The sequence below is a fragment of the Zeugodacus cucurbitae genome, chromosome X (assembly GCF_028554725.1).
Source record: "Zeugodacus cucurbitae isolate PBARC_wt_2022May chromosome X, idZeuCucr1.2, whole genome shotgun sequence".
In the NCBI taxonomy this organism is placed as follows: Eukaryota; Metazoa; Arthropoda; class Insecta; order Diptera; family Tephritidae; genus Zeugodacus; species Zeugodacus cucurbitae.
Window position 1 is genome coordinate 34,055,758 of NC_071672.1, and position 21,134 is coordinate 34,076,891.

At 40.0% G+C, this 21,134-nt stretch overlaps 1 protein-coding gene across 2 annotated transcripts in view; it reads left to right on the forward strand.

Annotated features, from left to right (window-relative positions):
- LOC105219616 (ankyrin repeat and ELMO domain-containing protein D) overlaps positions 1-21,134 on the forward strand; it is a 103,158-nt gene that overhangs the window by 53,869 nt on the left and 28,155 nt on the right. For both annotated transcript variants that reach the window (XM_029045194.2, XM_011195884.3), the window contains 2 exons: positions 5,730-6,076; positions 6,142-6,261. In XM_029045194.2, the coding sequence (XP_028901027.1) occupies positions 5,730-6,076; positions 6,142-6,261 (467 nt within the window). The remainder of the gene's footprint in view (positions 1-5,729; positions 6,077-6,141; positions 6,262-21,134) is intronic.

A 21,134-nucleotide genomic window follows, 5' to 3' on the forward strand; every position in this document is an offset into this window, starting at 1 on the left:
ATTATATCCAAATATGCCCCTTCCTAGTGCGATCCTTTACACCAAATTTTACTTTTAAAACTTTATTTATGGCTTAGTTATGACACTGTATATGTTTTTGGTTTGCGCCATTTTGTGGGCGTGGCAATGGTCAGATTTGGCCGTTTTTCTATACCAACCTCCTCCGGGTGCTAAGGAATACGTGTTCCAAGTTTCGTTCAGATATCTAAACTCAAGTTATTCGTTGCACGGACAGACAGACATCCGGATTTCAACTCGTTTCGTCATCCTGATTATTTTGATATATATAACACTATATCTAACTCGTTTAGTTTTATGACTTACAAAGAACCGTTATGTAAGCAAAACTATAATACTCTCTTAGCAACTTTTGATGCGAGAGTATAAAAATGTTTTTACCATGCAGTGTTGTGTTAAAGTCTTCAAGACAGCGTTGTCTGGAATTGTCCGGGCATTTACACTACGGTAGTCTCCACATGGTCGGCATCTTCCAGTGTTTTTGGCTGTAAGGTGTAATGGTATTGAGCATGGCCTGCTAAGGTCGAGCGTTTCCCAGTTTGATCATGTTATCAAACTCTTGGCGTGCAGTTTGTAGTTTATCCAGTGGAATACGGCGTTCTTTGTTCGTCACTGGTGGTCCTTTTGATGTGCGTATGTGGTGGAAAGTGTAGTGCTTCCTCCCTCTTGTAACCCCATCTGGATTTGTAATCTCAGGGAATTTACTTAGTAATTTGTGAAATATCTTGTTTCATTGGATTGCACGAATGGAAATCGTGACCGTTACGGGAGCAATGAGTTCAGGTGATGTTAAACCGTTGCGTCCATCTAGTAGATATTTTCGCTTGGAGTCGACTAGTAAGTCAAAGTGACTCAGGAAGGCAGCCCCAATGATTGGTTGCGGGACATCGGCGATAATAAAATGCCACCAGAAATCGCGGCGAAGTCCTATATTGAGTGACAGTAGACTTTTTCCATACTTATGGTGCCATTTGCTGCTTGTAGCGTGTAACCAATTGTTGGTGTTGCATTTCTGGACCATTCTTTTGGGAAAACCGATAGATCGGAACCAGTGTCCACCAAATATTGAGAAACACTGTCCGTCATTAGCGTTTCTCTTTTGCGTTTCCCGAAAATGTGCAACCTGGTTTGCACCGTATAGCATTTTGCCTGTATTTCGTGTGGTAGCAAAAAACCGTTAGAGCTCAGCCGTCGTTGTTGGCAATGGTAACCTCGGCTTGTTGTTGTGCTGTCGTGTGTTTCACCTAGATTGCCGTTTGTTAATAACGGCTGACTACTGTAAAGATTAGTCCGGTATTTGTTGGACTTGTAAGATCTCGTAGAGCTTGTCTGTACTAGCGCCTAGATTTTCCAACGTAGTGTTTGTTTGTAATGCTAATATGGCGCGAGTGTCTTTTGGTAAAGCGGATAACCATTTGGCTTTAGTAGATCTTCGGCGACTCCTGAAACCAGCGCTTTGAGATGGCGTGCGATCGCTATCGAGAAGTTTTTGTAACTTCGCTTCCTTTGATTTAGAAAAACTGCAAATAAGTGCCATTTATGGTGCAATGAAAGGTGTTGACGTTGGAGGATCAACGATGATGTCTTTCATTTCTGCCGCATGTCCCGCGTCGAAACCAGATAGAAACCGCGTGGTATAATTTTTGCAGTGTCTCTTACTCCCAGAATCCTAAATTGTGCATCACTTACACTGACCAATACAGTTGTGATAATTTCCTCATCACACAAATCCATCGTATTGGTGATTAATGTAATACAGTGATCCCCGCTTCAAGTTTTGACATTTTATTATTGTCATTTGTAAAGTATATTTCAAAATGGGCCGCCATACAAGTAGTATTAAAGTGTGCGAGTTAGTCATAAGTATTATAAAGACGGAAAAAGTCAACGCAACGTCGCGAAAATGGCGAAACTGAGTCTAGGAACAATTCGTCATTTCATTTAATGTTATGTTCTTGAAAATCGTGTCGCAAATAAAATAAATAGACCCATAATAAAACAGTTAACGAAAGTGACTCCCGTTGGCTTGTAAGGAAGCCCACCAGGAACCTTAAATGGGCGTGATTCCGCCTACCTATGGGTCAAACCCCATATCTCCGAAACTACTCAACCAATTTCAATGAATTTCGATTCATAATATCTTGGCTGGCTTGCCAATGATATCTTATGAAAATAGTCCAAATCGGTTCACAACCACGCATACTTCCCATTAACAAGAACTTTGCAGTCGATCTGAATCATTTACTTTACAATATATAAAGTAAGCACTAGTGAAGATAACGGAACAGAACTTTGCAATAATAATGTGGCATCGGCCTTATAAAAATTGCCGATCTCTTTGGCTGTGAGCCACTGTATAAAATTCCCCCCTTAAGAGCCTCGCTCTGTAGCCTGTAATATATAAGCCACGAATACAACATTGTTTGTAATTTTCCTATCTTTTAATGTATTGCACATTGAATGCGCTGAGGAACAGTAAGGAAAACATATAAATAGATTTGTTATGTTTTTTTATTTATTGTTATTAATAAGAAATAAATCTGACTTTCATTCTAAAAGAAAAAATATTAGATCGAAATATTTCAGAAAATTATTGGTAAGTACCTCTAGGCACTTAAGCGAGATTCATTTAAGTGCCTTTCCCGCTTAAGTGTCTCAGAAGCTTTGCATGTTAGGAAGGGGCACTTATGCGGGAATTACTGTATATATTTGGTTCGAAATTTAATCATTTATTGATTAAGCTTGAATTATTAGTTCATTTGTATACCAAGATATCTCAAACCGACGGACATATTATGTACATACATCTATACATTTTTATACTCTCGCAACAAATGTTGCTAAAGAGAGTATTATAGTTTTGTTCACATAACGGTTGTTTGTAACACCCAAAACTAAACGAGTTAGATATAGGGTTATATATACCAAAGTGATCAGGGTGACGAGTGGAGTTCAAATCCGAATGTCCGTCCGTCCGTCCGTCCGTCTGTGCAAGCTGTAACTTGAGTAAAAATTAAGATATCTTCATGAAACTTGGCACACTTATTTCTTGGCACCATAGGAAGGTTGCTTTCGAAAATGAGCAAAATCGGACCACTGCCACGCCCACAAAATGGCGAAAACCGAAAACACATAAAGTGCCATAACTAAGCCATAAATAAAGCTATGGAAATAAAATTTGGTATGAAGGATCGCACTATGAAGGGGCATATTTGGATGTAATTTTTTTGGGGAAGTGGGCGTGGCCCCGCCCTCTACTAAGTTTTTTGTACATATCTCGCAAACCAATAGAGCTATATAAACCAAACTTTCTGCAGTCGTTTTTTTTTTGCCACTTCCTAATACAGTGTAAAAATGAAAGAAATCGGGTCATAACCACGCCCACCTCCCATATAAAAGTTAGGTTGAAAATTACTAAAAGTGGGTTAACTCACTAACGAAAAACGTCCGAAACACTAAATTTCACATAAGAAATGGCAGATGGAAGCTGCACTCAGATTTTTTTACAAAATGGAAAATGGGCGTGGCGTCGCCCACTTATGGGTCAAAAACCATATCTCAGGAACTACTCGACCGATTCCAATGAAACTTGGTTTGTATTAGTTTTCTTACATCCCAATGATATGTTGTGAAAATAGGCCAAATCGCTTCACAACCACGCCTACTTCCTATGTACCAGAACTTTGAAGACGATCTGAATCGCTTACTTTACAATATATAAAGTAAGTACTAGTGAAGATATCGATGCAGAACTTTGCACAAATACTAGGTTAATGGTGTGGCAGCCCCATTCTAAAAATCGCCAAAATCGGACCATAGGTTTTTAAGGCCCCATTGATCGAACACGAGGACCTCGGTGCTTCTAACCTAATATTATGGTTTCCAACTTTCAATGGACTTTATACAATATATATAACGAATATGTGGGTCAAATTGTGTATTATATAATATAAATAAAGTTAAATAAATAAATTGCGAGAGTATAAAATGTTCGGTTACACCCGAACTTAGCCCTTCCTTACTTGTTATTTATATACTAGCACACCCGGCCACATGTTGTTGTGGCTAAGGTATACACTAACTTAAGTTGGTCCAATCTTGGCTTCGGCGACGATATTGATTATTCGAGGTCGATTTATGTTACGCAGCATGATGGCAACTCACACTACTTTTAATTGCAAAGTGAGTGGTGATGGTACAGGCAATTTTAAATAGTTTGGGATAATTGATTGCGTCATCCTGGTTTGTAGCTGTGTCAACTCTCCTGGACCTAAATTCTAAATTGTCGCCTTAAGATCATCGATATCTTTGTTTTTCTACCACCAATATAGGTAATTCAATCAGTCATTTATGGTTATCATATTGAGGTTTCATGTCAGGAAAACTTCTCTTTCAAGTCAATGAAGTGACAGAAATCTGTTGGAAATGCTATTAATCCATCGAGGTGTCAACTGCGATCCTACCATTTCCAACTGATTCTACAATCGCAATTTGATATTGTTGCAAAAACACTCATATGTTAGTTGTTAATTGGCGATACTTTATGTGTCGTCACAAATTAAAAGACTTTAGGCATGCGATTAGCTCGTCAGTAACAGTTGGTCCAGGAATAATTGGAAGAGTCTGGCGTAAATCACCTGTTAACAGAATCCTGGCTCCACCAAAAACGTTTATCGACAATCAAGATCTTTTAAAGTCCTGTGCAGTACCTCCAGCGACTTCTTGAATATTTGGAAAATATTCGTTATAGCGCTATTTTTGGCGATTTTGCCGACTGGTGTTTCGTTCATTTGCAATTTAGGAGTAATTTCAAGGCCGAATGTGCCGTTTGTTTGCCTACTAACAGGTGCCTATTCCCGTTAACCTTAGAAACCTTGGAGCCTTGGTGAAAATGAGTGAAATTGGTTCTGGAATTACATCAGCCCTCATATACTATATATGATGATTTTCTATTGGACTTTATGCCGATATATAGGTCATATTGTGTGTTATCTTAATAAAATTACATCAATAAATTGCGAGAGTGTAAAATGTTCGGTTGGACGTGAACTTAGCCTTTCCTTATTTTTTACAAATTGTTTTGGGGTATCGACACAACCTTATACAATTGAACAATAACAAAAATATTTTAACAAAGCAACAATAACAACTTTCAAAATATTATTTTTTTGTTTTCTCTTTTTATATTTTTCATGTCAACTCGAATAAAATTCTCTTATTGATATCTTCCTCGCAATTTTTCCATATTTACTCACATTCTAATCTTTTTCTGGCCTTCCACGAATATTTCAAGACTAAAATTAGCCAGATCGGTTTGAACTTCAACAACCAATAACTTCCCGATTTTAGAAAATTTTTAATTTTCTTCGCGGAAAGTTAAAAAAATTTAGGGGTGGACCACCCTTAACATTGGATGCAAAATAGATGTTGTCCGATTCTCCACCCTAGCCGATATGCACGCTAAGATTCACGAAAATCGTTCGAGCGGTTTCAGAGGAGTTCAATAACGTGACACCGTGACACGAGAATTTTATATATTAGATATCTTTTGTCAATGCGCCACATATATTTTATTTACATATACACAATGACCAAGTTATCAGAGTGATTATGTTTTACATACTATTATGAAATATTTAAATATAAAATATCCACCCGCTTAATTTACTTAAAATACGATTATTATTAAGTATACTTTTCACATTTACTAGCTATGGCGGCACCTGCTATTGTTTTTCGTATCCAGTATCTTTCAATTCAACCACCTATGGCGCGGGGCTGAGGCCGGGTCCATAAAATACATTCATGGACCACTAGTATCGGCACTAAGTGCGCGGTCTCTAGATTATGGCACGCCGACGAAAGTGGCAGCTAGTTCGCCGGGAGTGCTTGGAGTAGACTCTAATAATGCTGGTCTTGGAACGGCAGTAAATAGTGCAGCCACATCTGCCGCTTCTCTCGGTAGCACGGCCGACACAGGCGGCGAAATTGTCGTACCAAAAACATTTCCTTTGAGCGCACAAGAACCAACGTGCGAACAATTACGTGCAATGTGGATGTAAGTATGACATACTTTTGAATATTGTATTTTATCTTAACACAAGTTTCTTATTATTTTTGCAGCTTTTCCAAGAGACAATCCAGAGCCGCAGAAATTACAAATGAAATTCCAACCTATCGCGATCCATTTGCTTACAATATTTGGGAACCATATTATTCAACTACTCGCAACATGGGAGGAGGGTAATATAATTAATCAATTTACAGATCTTACAAGCGTGCGTCACCACCAGATTGTGAACAGTGATTGTGTCAACCATGTTCCTACAGGACCCCCTCTCTAGCAGCAGTAGTAATCTCGTGTATTTTTGATCTACCGCTGCACACATAACTTCAGCGGTTTATCATACCGGTAGATCATTCCAACGCGTTTTGATATTTCTTGTCATGCTCTTGTCAGATCATCGTATAGGCAGGCATGGGTTAGCAAATCTCAGCCACGATTCCGAAAGACAGCTGTACGCCACTTTTGGTAATCTCGCCCAGTATCTCGTTACCCTCAATGCCTTTGTGGCTTTCAGTTGAAATGAACTCGCTTGTCCACTAATACGCTGCAACCAAAAATACTTTTGGCCGATCTGCTGAACGAGATTATTACCATAATTGCTGCCTGACTGTCTACGTAGATGTTAACATTAGACCAAGCTGCGGAATGCTCAATTTCCATCCCCAATTTTCGCCTCATCTTTAAAGATGTTCAATGGGTGGCGTGCAGCTACCGTACCTATACGCCAAACCATATCTGTTTAAGTTTACTTTGAACCTTCTTTCCATAATGAAGAGTGGGATTAAATAGTCTGTGCCTGCCAGATTATCATTATTCGAGCTATGCCCCTGTTCTATGTGTGAATTCTCCTGCAACCAATAGTCTTCCGAACGTTGTGTAATTATCCAGAAATGTCCAGGCGCGTATTCTTTACATTCAAGATCCTTTTCGATGTCACGTGCAGTCTTTACGGATCGGTATTGTTTTGTAAGCATGTTGTGCTTTGAACAAACTGCTAGAAAGCAGTATTCGCGTATTAAAAATAAAATATGCGTATTCGCTATTTTCTCCAACGTTTTTAAAAGGAAACATACTAAACTTATGGGCTTACACTTTTTCGAATAGAATGGGTGCCTACGGTATGAAAACTACCCAGTTGGTCGTTGGTCGATTCCAAACTGCTAAAAAGGACGTTTAACAAAATCTTCCGAAGAGTTTTCGCAGGACTGACGTTTGGTCCTGCGAAGCATTTTTTGTATTTCCTTAAAAGAGCCTCATAATCGTTCCAACAGTCCTTGCTCCACTTGCTCGACCCGTCCTCAATTTTTCCACCAAGGAGGCTTTAATTTGCGCTTGAGTCCCAGAGTAGGATAAGCGGAATGAAAATATATTAAAGATAAAAAGTATTAAGAGCATTCGTGAACCTCTTTATGAGCAACTGTAGTCCATGGCGATATACTTTGCACTATTCAGTTCTCCATAATTGCACCTCTATACGATTCTTGAGGGTGGGTCCTACATAGTTAGGTTTCTTACCTCGATTGGCTACCATTATACTGTTTTATAGTTAAGATCTACATCTATCTAGATATCTCAATTCATGGATAAATTAATGCTTGCACGACTAGTTAGATAGATAGTCCAATAACATTTTGCGAGAGTATAATAAAATTGTTTGTTTAATTAATTTGTCTCTTTATATCCGATTGGTATCCGATACTGAATCTGTCGGTATATGTCCAAACAGAAATATACTCTTCGGAAGATTTTGTTAAACGTCCTTGTTTTGATAAACAATTTGTAATATTCTACTAAGTTCTTCTTTATCCAGAGGTGGTAACTATATTTCACAACAAATTAAATTATAAACACTTCGACTGATTTACTTTCTTTGTTTCAAATCTTTAATATCGTGGAAACTAGTATATTAGATAATATTTTTATACTCTCGCAACAAAAGTTGCTAAGAGAGTATTATAGTTTTGTTCACATAAGGTTGTCTGTAAGTTATACAACTAAACGAGTTAGATATAGGGTTATATATGTATATCAAAATGATCAGGGTGACGAGACGAGTCAAAATCCGAATGTCTGTCTGTCCGTCCGTTCGTCCGTCCGTGCAACGGATAACTTGAGTAAAAATTGAGATATCTAAATGAACTCAAAACTATACAAAGAGATTGGTAGAATGCTGAAACAAATGAAAGCAGTTATTGATAGTAAAGGGCATCCCAAAAAGTACAAATCAACCTAAAAATTTAGTTGTGACCTTAAAAAGTTCAATATATTTTGTTTTTTTTTTTGTTACTATATTAATTTCGCAGTGAGGTGCAATATTATACTGCAGTTTGTTTTCGTTTTAGAAAAATAAAATAACTATAAAATCTAAATTTTGTATACTCTCGCAAAAAAGTTGCTAAAGAGAGTATAATAGTTTTGTTCACATAACGGTTGTTTGTAAGTTCTAAAACTAAACGACGAGTAGAGTTGAAATCCGGATGTCTGTCTGTCCGTCCGTGCAAGCTGTAACTTGAGTAAAAGTTGAGATATCTTGATGAAACTTGGTACATATTTCTTGGCACCATAAAAAGGTCAGATTTGCGAAATCGGACCATGCCACGCCCACAAAACGGCGATAACCGAAAACTTATAAAGAGCTGTAACTAAGCCATAAATTAAGCTATGAAAGCAAAATCGGACTCTAGCCACGCCCACAAAATGGCGAAAACCAAAAACACATAAAGTGTCATAACTAAGCCATAAATAAGGTTACAAAATTTGGAACAAAGGATCGCACCAGGAAGGGGCATATTTGGATGTAATTTTTTTGGGGAAGTGGGCGTGGCCCGCCCCCAAATCGGTTATTTGTATATATCTCGCAAACCAATGAAGTTATATAAACCAAACTTTCTGCAGTCGGTTCACTTACGTACCCCACCACACACCATGAAAATGGTTGAAATCGGATAATAGCCACGCCCACCTCCCATACAAAGGTTAGGTTGAAAATTACTAAAAGTGGGTTAACTCACTAACGAAAAACGTCAGAAACACTAAATTTTACAGAATAAATTGCAGAACTTCCCATGTAACTAAATTTTCAACTCCATTTTATTCCTTCACTTTATAATATATGTGGGATGGCCGATTAACTTGACGAATAAAAACATCGCGTTTTATATAAAATGATTAATAACAACTTTATTCAAATTATCTAGCTAATATGACCGCAAAGAAATAATTGCACTGGCCGGTAAAAAGTAAAAAGATTAATAGCGATCACGTCCGCTGTGATCTGCCGTGGTCTTGCGTGGTACGTGGTTGCCGGTGGTCTGTCTGTTTGTCTGTCCTTATTTCGTCTTCGTCCCTACTGTTTCGTTGTCATTCGAGTCCGTTCGCTACTGTCACATCTGTTCCCTACACAGTGTTGCATTTCTATTTCAGTTTTATTGTCCGTTTACACAATCCTACATTCGGCTATCCTGACTGTTCATTCGGCCCCAATTCTTCATAAATTGGGTTCCAATTCTTCATAAATTCAGCAATTGTTATTGTGTCCATGTCCATGTCCTATATGGCCCAAAGAATTTTGCTTTAAGTCTCAGTCCTGCTCCATACTGCGTTCGCTTGATGGCTACTAGCTCGTTTTTATTATAGTCGACCTCTGCTCTTCGCCTTTTGTTGAATGTTCTCCGATTTTCCTGCTGAATCCTAGCAATATTGTGTCGTGTCTCCTGACGAATTACCTCGCGTTCTGCATCGAGCTCTTCGATGGCTGATTCCTCCAGCAGTTCGAGAAAATGTGGTATTCCTTTCAGTCGCATCTCAAGTCCAGTCAAAAGGTGATTGTTTGGTTTTGTTCAGTTTCCAGAACTCTCGTTTCCCAACTTAGCTATCATCGGAATAATAATCTGGTGCATGCGCTCTACTTGCCCGTTTGCTCGTGGCACTCCCGTAGCAATTAATAAATGCTGGATTTCCTCATCCTCGCAGTACTGTTTAAACAAATTCGACGTAAAGGCTGCGCCTCTGTCTGTTATGACTCGTCTTGGATTTCCGAAAGCGGCTGCTCTTTTCTTTAAGAATTCGACGACTGCATCAGTTCCTGTGTTCTTAGTTGGATATAGCCAAACGAACTTGGAGAATGCGTCCACCATCACAAGGATGTAGTTATATGCCTTCTTTGTCGACTCCAGCGGTCCAACGTGATCGAGATGTATTGTTCCCAAAGGCTTGTCCTCTTTACTAATTGGATTTAGGAAACCTTCTTTCTTTCCTGACTTCGTGTCGTTGACGATACACTCTACGCAACTTCTTACAACCATCGTTGCCTTCCTATTTAAATTTGGTATATAAAATTATTTTTCTACTGCTTCTTCCGTTTTCTTGATGAAAAAGTGTCCTTGCCTATGTGCCATGTTGATGATTTTGTTCTCCATAACTGATGGAACTACCACGAGTTCTCTTGTTGAATCCTTATACAGTACTCCATGTTTGATATAAAAGTCTTCGTAGTCGCTCTTCTCCAGAACTTTCAAAACAGCTCGTATCCAATCGTCCTCTTCCTGTGCTTGCTTCAGCCGGTGTATTAGGGAATCTTCTATAATGAGACAAGATACCCTACTCAACGCGTCTACATGTCGCATTTTTGAACCGTTTCTATGTTCTATCTCGTAGCAAAAGTCTTGTAGGAACATTGCCCAACGAGATACTCTTAATGGCACATCTCGTTTCCGCATCGTCATTGCGAATGCATTGCAATCTGTTCCTATCTTAAAACTTATACCCAACAAATATACTCTCCACTTCTTAAGTGCTTCTATAATCGCTAGTACCTCGAGTTCATACGAATGGTACTTTTCCTCTGCCGGTTTTGTCTTCCGACTCATGTATTGAACTGGATGGAACGCTTGATGGTCGAAATCATTCTGAAGTAGCACTGCTCCGTACCCGGACATACAAGAGTCTGTACAGTCAGCGTCATATTTCATCGTACGGCACTCTAAAATCAAATTTATATATATATAAATTATATAAAATTATTTACAAACTAAATGTAAAAACTCAAAAATTTGCCTAATGTTCAAAGTTGATGCGTCATAATTCATCGTACGGCATTGTTTATCCTTACTTTTAAGAGTTTCTTGTTTTCATTTTAAAACAAAATAGCTTCAACATAGAAGTGGAATCAGTTTATCACGTGCTGTGAAGTGGACCAGTGGTTATTTCCTATTTTGACAATAATGGAGAAAAGATATGAAACTTCCTCAGATTTTAGAGAAATTGTGATATAATAACGAAAAGAAGCAAAATCAATGAGAGAAATTGATAAAACTACCTCTAAATATAAGTTTACAATACAGCACATACTAGATTTATTTATAAAAATAATAATAGAGAATAAAAAAATGGATCGAGAGGCGCGCGAACACTTAATGAAGGACATAATTGACATTTGACAGACAGTGCTTTTACAGACGAAAGCATATTTAATCTTTTCGGCGATGATGGACCATAAAAAGTTTAGTGAAAACAGGACCCAACGCTTCTTACTAAAAATTTGCGATGTACTGTTAAATATGGTTTAAGAAACTTGATTCTTAGGGGATGTATGACAGTTTCTGGAGTCGGAAAGCTGATCTTTATTAGAAGAAAAATTGACAATGACCAATATTAGAAATTTTGAAGCAAAATTTAAAGCAGTCAGTTGAAAAAAATGGGCTTAACTGATGCTTATGTTTTAAAACAACTCAACGACCCAAAGCATACTGCATATTTGGTTCGCCTCTCCACAAGGCCTGGACCTCAATCCCATTGAATATTTAAGCGATTACATGAAAAAGAATTTTTAAAAACATACAATTTCGTATGTGTCACTTCAAAAAAGGGCTTAATCTTATCTTCGATGCTAAATAGAATGGAAGACCCACAAACTACTATATTTTAAGTTTCTAAACAAATGTATCGCGTATAACATAATAGTAAAGATATTGATAACATAAATGTGTAACGTACGATAAAATATGGCGCAAAAAATTTGTTCAATTTAAGCTTTTTTTTATTTATCATTTTTATTTTGAAATATATTCAATCAATTTGCATATAAATTATACTATTTCCAAGTTTTCTGTTATCTATAGAAGAACATTTTTCATTTGAGTGGATTAAAAACGGAAATTTTCATTTTAGAGTACCGTACGATGAAATATGACGCTGACTGTATGTACCTCAGTCACTGCTTTCGGATTGTACAACATTAGGACTGGTGCACTGATCAATGCTGACTTCAACTTCTGGAATGCCTCCAACTGCTTGTCGCGCAACTCGAACTTAGCCTCTTTCCTGAGTAGATCCGACAGCGGTTTGGCTATTACTGCATATCCATCGACAAATCTTCTAAAGTATGATGTCAATCCCAGGAATCTCTGCAAAGTCTTCTGGTCATCAGATGGTTTTATCGAACCGTCTTCTATAGCATAGCCTAGAAAGTCTATTTTACTTATAAGAAACTGACATTTGTCCCATTTCATCCGCAAACCATATTCTTCAGCCCTTCGTAGAACTCGTTCCAAACAGTGTACGCCTTCAGTGTAATCCTTGGAGGGAATAACTAAATCGTCCATGTAAGCCACCACAGTATCGTCTTGTATAAGATCTCTAAATCTTCTTCTTAACTGGCGTAGAAACCGCTTACGCGGTTATAGCCGAGTCCACAACAGTGCGCCACGCATCTCTCCTTTTGGCGGTTTGGCGCCAATTGGTAATACCAAGTGAAGACAGGTCCTTCTCCACCTGGTCCTTCCACCGGAGTGGAGGTCTCCCTCTTCCTCGGCTTCCACCAGCGGGTACTGCATCGAAAACTTTCAGAGCTGGTGCACTTTCATCCATTCGAACAACATGACCCAGCCAGCGTAGCCGCTGTTTTTTTATTCGCTGGACTATGTCTATGTCGTCGAACAACACATACAGCTCATCATTCCATCTTCTGCGGTATTCGCCGTTGCCAATGTTTAAGGGACCGTAAATCTTCCGCAAAACCTTTCTCTCGAAAACTCCTAGTGCCGTCTCATCGGATGTTGACACCGTCCACGCTTCTGCACCATAAAGTAGGACGGGAATGATGAGGGACTTGTAGAGTTTAGTTTTTGTTCGTCGAGAGAGGACTTTACTTTTCAATTGCCTACTCAGTCCATAGTAGCACCTGTTGGCAAGAGTGATTCTGCGTTGGATTTCAAGGCTGACATTATTATCGGTGTTAATGTTGGTTCCTAGGTATACGAAATTAACTACAACTTCAAAGTTATGACTGTCAACAGTGACGTGGGAGCCAAGACGCGAATGCGCTGACTGTTTGTTTGATGACAGGAGATATTTCGTCTTGTCCTCGTTCACCACCAGACCCATTCGCTTCGCTTCCTTATCCAGGCGGGAAAAAGCAGAACTAACGGCGCGGGTGTTGTTTCCGATGATATCAATATCATCGGCGAACGTCAGGAGCTGTACACTCTTGTAGAAGATTGTACCATCTCTATTTAGCTCTGCAGCTCTTATAATTTTCTCCAGCATCAAGTTAAAGAAGTCGCACGATAGCGAGTCACCTTGTCTGAAACCTCGTTTGGTATCGAACAGCTCGGAGAGGTCCTTCCCGATCCTGACGGAGCTTTTGGTGTTGCTCAACGTCAACTTACACAGCCGTATTAGTTTTGCGGGGATACCAAATTCAGACATCGCGGCATAAAGGCAGCTCCTTTTCGTGCTGTCGAAAGCAGCTTTAAAGTCGACAAATAGATGGTGTGTGTCGATTATTTTTTCACGGGTCTTCTCCAAGATTTGGCGCATGGTGAATATCTGGTCAGTTGTTGATTTTCCAGGTCTAAAGCCACACTGATAAGGTCCAATCAGTTTGTTGACGGTGGGCTTTAGTCTTTCACACAGTACGCTCGATAGAACCTTATAAGCGATGTTAAGGAGGCTTATCCCACGATAGTTGGCGCAGATTGTGGGGTCTCCCTTTTTGTGGATTGGGCAGAGTACACTGAGATTCCAATCGTCGGGCATGCTTTCTTCCGACCATATTTCGCAAAGAAGCTGATGAATGCACCTTATCAGCTCTTCGCCGCCGTATTTGAATAGCTCGGCCGGCAATCCATCGGCCCCCGCCGCCTTGTTGTTCTTCAAGCGGGTAATTGCTATTCTAATTTCTTCACGGTCGGGCAATGGAACATCTGTTCCATCGTCGTCGATTGGGGAATCGGGTTCGCCATCTCCTGGTGTTGTACTTTCACTGCCATTCAGCAGGCTGGAGAAGTGTTCCCTCCACAAACACAGTATACTCTGGTCATCAACCACTAGATCACCGCTGGGGGTCCTACAGGAGTGTGCTCCGGTCTTGAAACCTTCAGTTAGTCGCCGGATCTTTTCGTAAAATTTTCGAGCATTACCCCTGTCGGCCAGCTTGTCAAGCTCTTCATACTCACGCATTTCTGCCTCTTGCTTTCTTTTTCTGCAAATGCGTCTCGCTTCCCTCTTCAGCTCTCGGTATCTTTCCCATCCCGCTCGTGTTGCGGTCGATCGCAACATTGCGAGGTAGGCAGTCTGTTTTCTCTCCACTGCGAGACGACAATCCTCATCATACCAGCTGTTTTTTTGGCTTTTCCGAAAGCCAATGGTTTCGGTTGCAGCTGTACGTAAGGAGTTTGATATGCCGTCCCACAGCTCCCTTATACCGAGATGCTGATGAGTGCTCTCAGAGAGCAGGAGTGCAAGTCGAGTAGAAAATCGTTCGACTGTCGGTTGTGATTGCAGCTTCTCGATGTCGAACCTTCCTTGTGTTTGTTGACGTGTGCGCTTTTCTACACAGAGGCGGGTGCGTATCTTAGCTGCTACAAGATAGTGGTCCGAGTCGATGTTGGGACCACGAAGCGTACGCACATCAAAAACACTGGAGACATGTCGTCCATCTATCACAACATGATCGATCTGGTTGCGAGTGATTCGATCCGGGGACAGCCAAGTAGCTTGATGGATTTTCTTATGCTGGAATCTAGTGCTACAGATGACCATATTTCGGGCCCCGGCGAAGTCGATCAGCCTCAGACCGTTTGGTGATGTTTCGTCATGGAGGCTGAATTTTCCGACTGTTGTGCCAAAGACACCTTCTTTACCCACCCTAGCGTTGAAATCGCCAAGCACGATTTTGACATCGTGGCGGGGGCAGCGCTCATAGGTACGTTCTAGGCGCTCATAGAAGGTATCTTTGGTCACATCGTCCTTCTCTTCCGTCGGGGCGTGGGCGCAAATCAGGGATATGTTGAAGAACCTCGCTTTGATGCGGATTGTGGCTAGACGTTCATCCACCGGAGTGAATGCCAGGACTCGACGACGGAGTCTCTCTCCCACCACGAATCCCACACCGAATTTGCGCTCCTTTATATGGCCGCTGTAGTAGATGTCACAAGGACCCACCTTCTTCCGTCCTTGTCCCGTCCATCGTATTTCTTGGATTGCGGTGATGTCAGCCTTTACTCTTACGAGGACATCAACCAGCTGGGCAGAGGCACCTTCCCAATTAAGGGTCCGGACATTCCAGGTGCATGCCCTTAAATCATCTCTAAATACTGCTGAAATAAATCTTGAAAAAACTGGCGAATTCGATATACCAAAAGGCACGTATTGAAATTCATATTGCCCATTGTATGTAACGAATGCGGTGTACTTCCTTGAAGTAGGCTCCACTGGGACGTGGAAAAATCCATTCCTAAGATCCAGTGTCGTAAAAACATTAGCACCCTGTAACTTTTTGATAACATCGTCGATATTTGGCATCGGGAAGTTATCGCGAACTATCTTTGTGTTTAATCGCCGATAATCGCAACACAAGCGTCTCCTTCCATCTTTCTTCGAAACTAACACCACTGGTGACGCATAATTTGAATTACTGGGTTTGATGATCCCATCCTTCAACCACTCCTTAACTTTTTAATCCACTTCCTGTCTATCGGTATATGACATCCGTTTGGGATCTTCGTATACTGGGGTGTCATCTGACAGTAAGATCTTCATCTCCACTGGCGAATTCGAATTGCTTGTAGGCTTATAATTCGCTACCAATCTTCTTACTATAGTTGCTTGCTCTTTGTTGAGGTGTGAAAGATCGACTTCGTCCACAGGTACCTTCTCCATTCCTGCGACCATACACAGGGTTCTGAACTCTTCGCTCAGTTCAGCAATCCTGTTATCACCTTCATCAATTGCGTTGTTCCTAACGTCAGTGCCCATCACCGTAGTCTCATGAACCAACTTCGAACTCGCTTCTGAAATCCTGAACTCTCTTGGCTCCTTAGCCACAACAGCGCCCTCGCTCTCATTGTTTGCTACTTCCAAAGCCCTTCTATCACGGATTCGCTTGCGATACTTCCTAACAGCTTCCATATACTGCTCCTCATCTTCCTTCACATCAATCCTCTTAGGCTTCGCTGACCCAACACTGCGATCTTTCCTTACTGCTCCAGTATTCACCTCCTCCTTAATCTGTGGCTTTTCCTCCACCTTCTTCTGCCTGAACTCGGCGCCATCTTCCGTAACAAATAAATCCACTTGTCTCAGAACGTCGTTACCAATCACGAGCGCATATTTAATGTCTCGCTCTCGCACTACGTGAAATTTTACTTCCAACTTTATGTTGTCTATCTCGATGGATGTGGGAAAAGCTACCTATTGTTATAAGTTTGCTGGTACCGATACCCATCAACTGTCGCTGTTCACTACTTAAGTCAACGTCCAGACTAAGTATGTTTAACGTATCGTAACGTATAATACATAAGTCGCTACCTGTGTCGATTAATGCCGACGCAGATTTTCCGTTGAAACTTACATCCTTAAAAATCAATCCACTCCGCTTCTCCGATTTCACGATTTCTCCTTCATCCGTCATATTATTGACGCAGCTTCGCTCCGATTTAGGAGTTTTCCTTCCTGCCTTACAGTCAGCTGCACGATGACCCTCTTTACCGCAATTGTAACACGATCTCTTATTGCGTGGACAGCTTCTAGCGAGAAGTGATGAATCCCCGCAGATAAAACATTTCCTGCTAAATGGAACTGCTTTCTGGAAGTCCTTGTTTGACGACGATGCCTTCTCCTGGTTCCCATTCACGGGTTGTGACTAGCTGTAGCGAATCTTCTCATACACCTTGATCTGCTCCTTCAAATCCTGTATAGTTTTCGCCTGGTATAGGTTGCTTTTGTTCGACCTTGAGTCCGGTATGCCTTCGATGAAATATTCTATTAGGCTTGAGTCATCTAGCCCTATCGGTTTCCTCAACTCCATTAAAACGTATAAATATTCTCGAAGATCTTCCCCATGTCGCTTCCGACGACTACGTAAAGTACGGTGTACTTCAATCGATGACAATGCTATACCAAATTCCTGCCGCAGCGCTAGTTTTAGTGAACTCCAGCTGCTTATTCCGCTTTGACTTCTTACAAAAATCTTTGCCTCACCCTTCAACAATTGTTTTGCGTAGATGAATTTCTGCAGCTCGTTCCAACGCACTGCTGATGCGTTTGCCTCAAAATCCTCAAGCCATTGTTCGAAACTTGGACGACCTGTTCCTTTAAACGAAGTCATTGAGTCCTCAACATCTCGGAGAGTAAAGTTGTGGTATTCGACTCTAACCTCACGCACACTCCGTTGGCTTGCTACCTCTTCCACATGTAGTGTCGCTTTCCGTCCAATAGTCGATAGCCCTAAATCGCCTAACCTAGACCGTCAACAGTCAGCTCAAAAATTTCGTTGCGGTTCATAATTTACAATGTTGTACAAAAAATGGATAATATTCTAAAAATCTTAATTTTAATAATAATATTTCTTTTTAGCTTGCGTTACAATATTCACTTTATCCGCATACAATTCTGATAACTTTTATGTTATTCAATTCGATCGCAATATCCGCTTTTACAATTTCCGTGTACAATTTTAATAACTTGTATGTTAACGAATTTTATTACAATATTCGTTTTAATCTTTCGCATACAGTTTTTGAAGTAAAATATTTTCTATAATTCAAATTTTATTACAATATCCGCTCTATACTTTTTGCAAGATTTTAATAACTTTTATGTTTAACGAATTTCAGAACAATATTCGTTTTAACTTTTCCGCATAAAGTTTTTACAGAGAAATGTTTTCTATAAATCGAATTTTATTACAATATCCGCATTTAACTTTTACATAAAACTGTAAGTTATTCGGATTTTATTGTAATATTTTCTTTAACAATCTCACGTAAAAAGTCTTAAAACGTATTTTCACCAATAAAAGTTTGTTGCGATATTCGCCATAAATTTTCACAAAAGTATTCAATAACTTATTTTACGATATTCAAAAAATGTACAATTGTATATCAAAAGACTTAGCTGTTTCTCCAATGAAATGTAACGCCACCTCCAACGATGTACTGTACTTTACCACACACACTGTGTATGCCCTCCGTTACTACTGCTGCTGCTGCTACTGCTACTACTGCTACTGCTGATGCTGACGCTGATGCTACTGCTGATGCTACTGCTGATGCTGCTGCTACTGCTGATGCTGCTGCTACTGCTGCTGCAATTTTCGCACACCAAAGACCACTTGTTGAAATTAACGCGTTTGAAATTTATCAAAAAAAAAATTCACTTTAAATCGCAAGTTTTTACGCAAAATAGCACTTTATTCCCGAAATTTCACTTCTGATACCACTTGTGGGATGGCCGATTAACTTGACGAATAAAAACACCGCGTTTTATATAAAATGATTAATAACAACTTTATTCAAATTATCTAACTAATATGACCGCAAAGAAATAATTGCACTGGCCAGTAAAAAGTAAAAAGATTAATAGCGATCACGTCCGCTGTGATCTGCCGTGGTCTTGCGTGGTCCGTGGTTGCCGGTGGTCTGTCAGTTTGTCTGTCCTTAATTCGTCTTCGTCCCTACTATTTCGTTGTCATTCCAGTCCGTTCGCTACTGTCACATCTGTTCCCTACACAGTGTTGCATTTCTATTTCAGTCTTATTGTCCGTTTACACAATCCTACATATATACATAAGGAACCAATTAGATAGCGGAATAAAACTTTACACAAATGATCTGTGGCATCTCTTGTGAAAAAATTGTCGAAATCAGACTATAACTTTTCAAAGCCCCAAAAATCGAAAATGAAGAATACTGTGCCCCATGGTAATTTTTCACCGAAAATTTCAGTAAATCTCTCAGGTATCTTAATATAATTTAGAGGAAATATTTTCTTCTAATAGTGTGTCTCTGTTCCAGAGATGGTTAAAATCGGGCCATAACTTCCCCTAGCTCTCATATACCTCATTATAGAATTTTCAAATTGGGGCAAATTGTATGTTATATTGATAAAAATATATCAATAAATTGCGAGAGTATAGACATAGCCATATATCTTGATCATTGGCATAGACAGATTGTACTTAGCTGCAGAAACGGGTAAAATAACGCTTTTCCAACCGTACAGTCTAACGTAATTTGCCTAGATAATTAGCGATGTGAACTAACTTAATACATGATATCTATGACATATATTTTATTGTTTTCTAGCTCATATGCTTAATGCGAATGTATGATTGTATTAGACCACTGAAAACCACAGAGTTCACTTCAAAGTTGGTAAACGGCTTATCTTTCATTCTTGTTAAAAAAAAGAATAATTACTTCCATTGGCTTATTTGCAGTTATTTAATACATTTTATTTGGTTTATATATATAAGGAAAACGTTGTTAATAAATACATTTATGTTATATACACCTAAATAACAAGTAAGGAAGGGCTATGTTCGGGTGTAACCGAACATTTTATACTCTCGCAATTTATTTATTTAACTTTTTTTAATATTATATAATACACAATTTTACCCACATATTCGTCATATATATTGTATAAAGTCCATTGAAAATTGGAAACCCTAATATTAGGTTGGAAGCACCGAGGTCCTCATGTTCGATATATCTTCTTCTTGACTGGCGTAGACACCGCTTACGCGATTATAGCCGAGTCCACAACAGCGCGCCACGTATCCGTCCTTCTGGCAGTTGGTTATTCCAAGCGAAGCCAGGTCCCTCTCCATCTGGTCCTTCCATCGGAGTGGAGGTCTCCCTCTTCCTCGGCTTCCACCAGCGGGTACTGCATCGAATACTTTCAGAGCTGGAGCACTTTCATCCATTCGAACAACATCACCTAGCCAGCGTAGCCGCTGTCTTTTTATTCGCTGGACTATGTCTATGTCGTCGAATAACACATACAGCTCATCATTCCATCGTCTGCGGTATTCGCCGTTGCCAATGTTTAAGGGACCATAAACTTTCCGCAAAACCTTTCTCTCGAAAACTCCTAGTGCCGTCTCATCGGATGTTGACATCGTCCACGCTTCTTCACCGTCAAGTAGGACGGGAATGATGAGAGACTTGTAGAGTTTGGTTTTTGTTCGTCGAGAGAGGACTTTACTTTTCAATTGTCATCAGGTTAAAGAAATCACACGAGAGTGAGCCACCTTGTTTGAAACCTCGTCTGGTATCGAACGGCTCGGAGAGGTCCTTCCCGATTCGGACGGAGCTTTTGGTGTTGCTCAACGTCAGCTTACACAGCCGTATTAGTTTTGCGGGGATACCAAATTCAGACATAGCGGCATAAACGCAGCTCCTTTTCGTGCTGTCGAAAGCAGCTTTAAAGTCGACAAAGAGATGGTGTGTGTCAATCCTATTTTCACGGGTCTTCTCCAAAAGTTGGCGCATAGTGTATATTTGGCTGTTGTTGATTTTCCAGGTCTAAAGCCACACTGATAAGGTCCAATCAGTTTGTTGACGGTGGGCTCTAGTCTTTCACACAGTACGCTCGACAGAACCTTATACGCGATGATGAGGAGGCTTATCCCACGGTAATTGGCGCAAATTGTGGGGTCTCCCTTTTGTATATTGGGCAGAGTACACTGAGATTCCAATCGTCAGGCATGCTTTCTTCCGACCATATTCTGCAAAGAATCGCGGCATGCACCTTATCAGCTCTT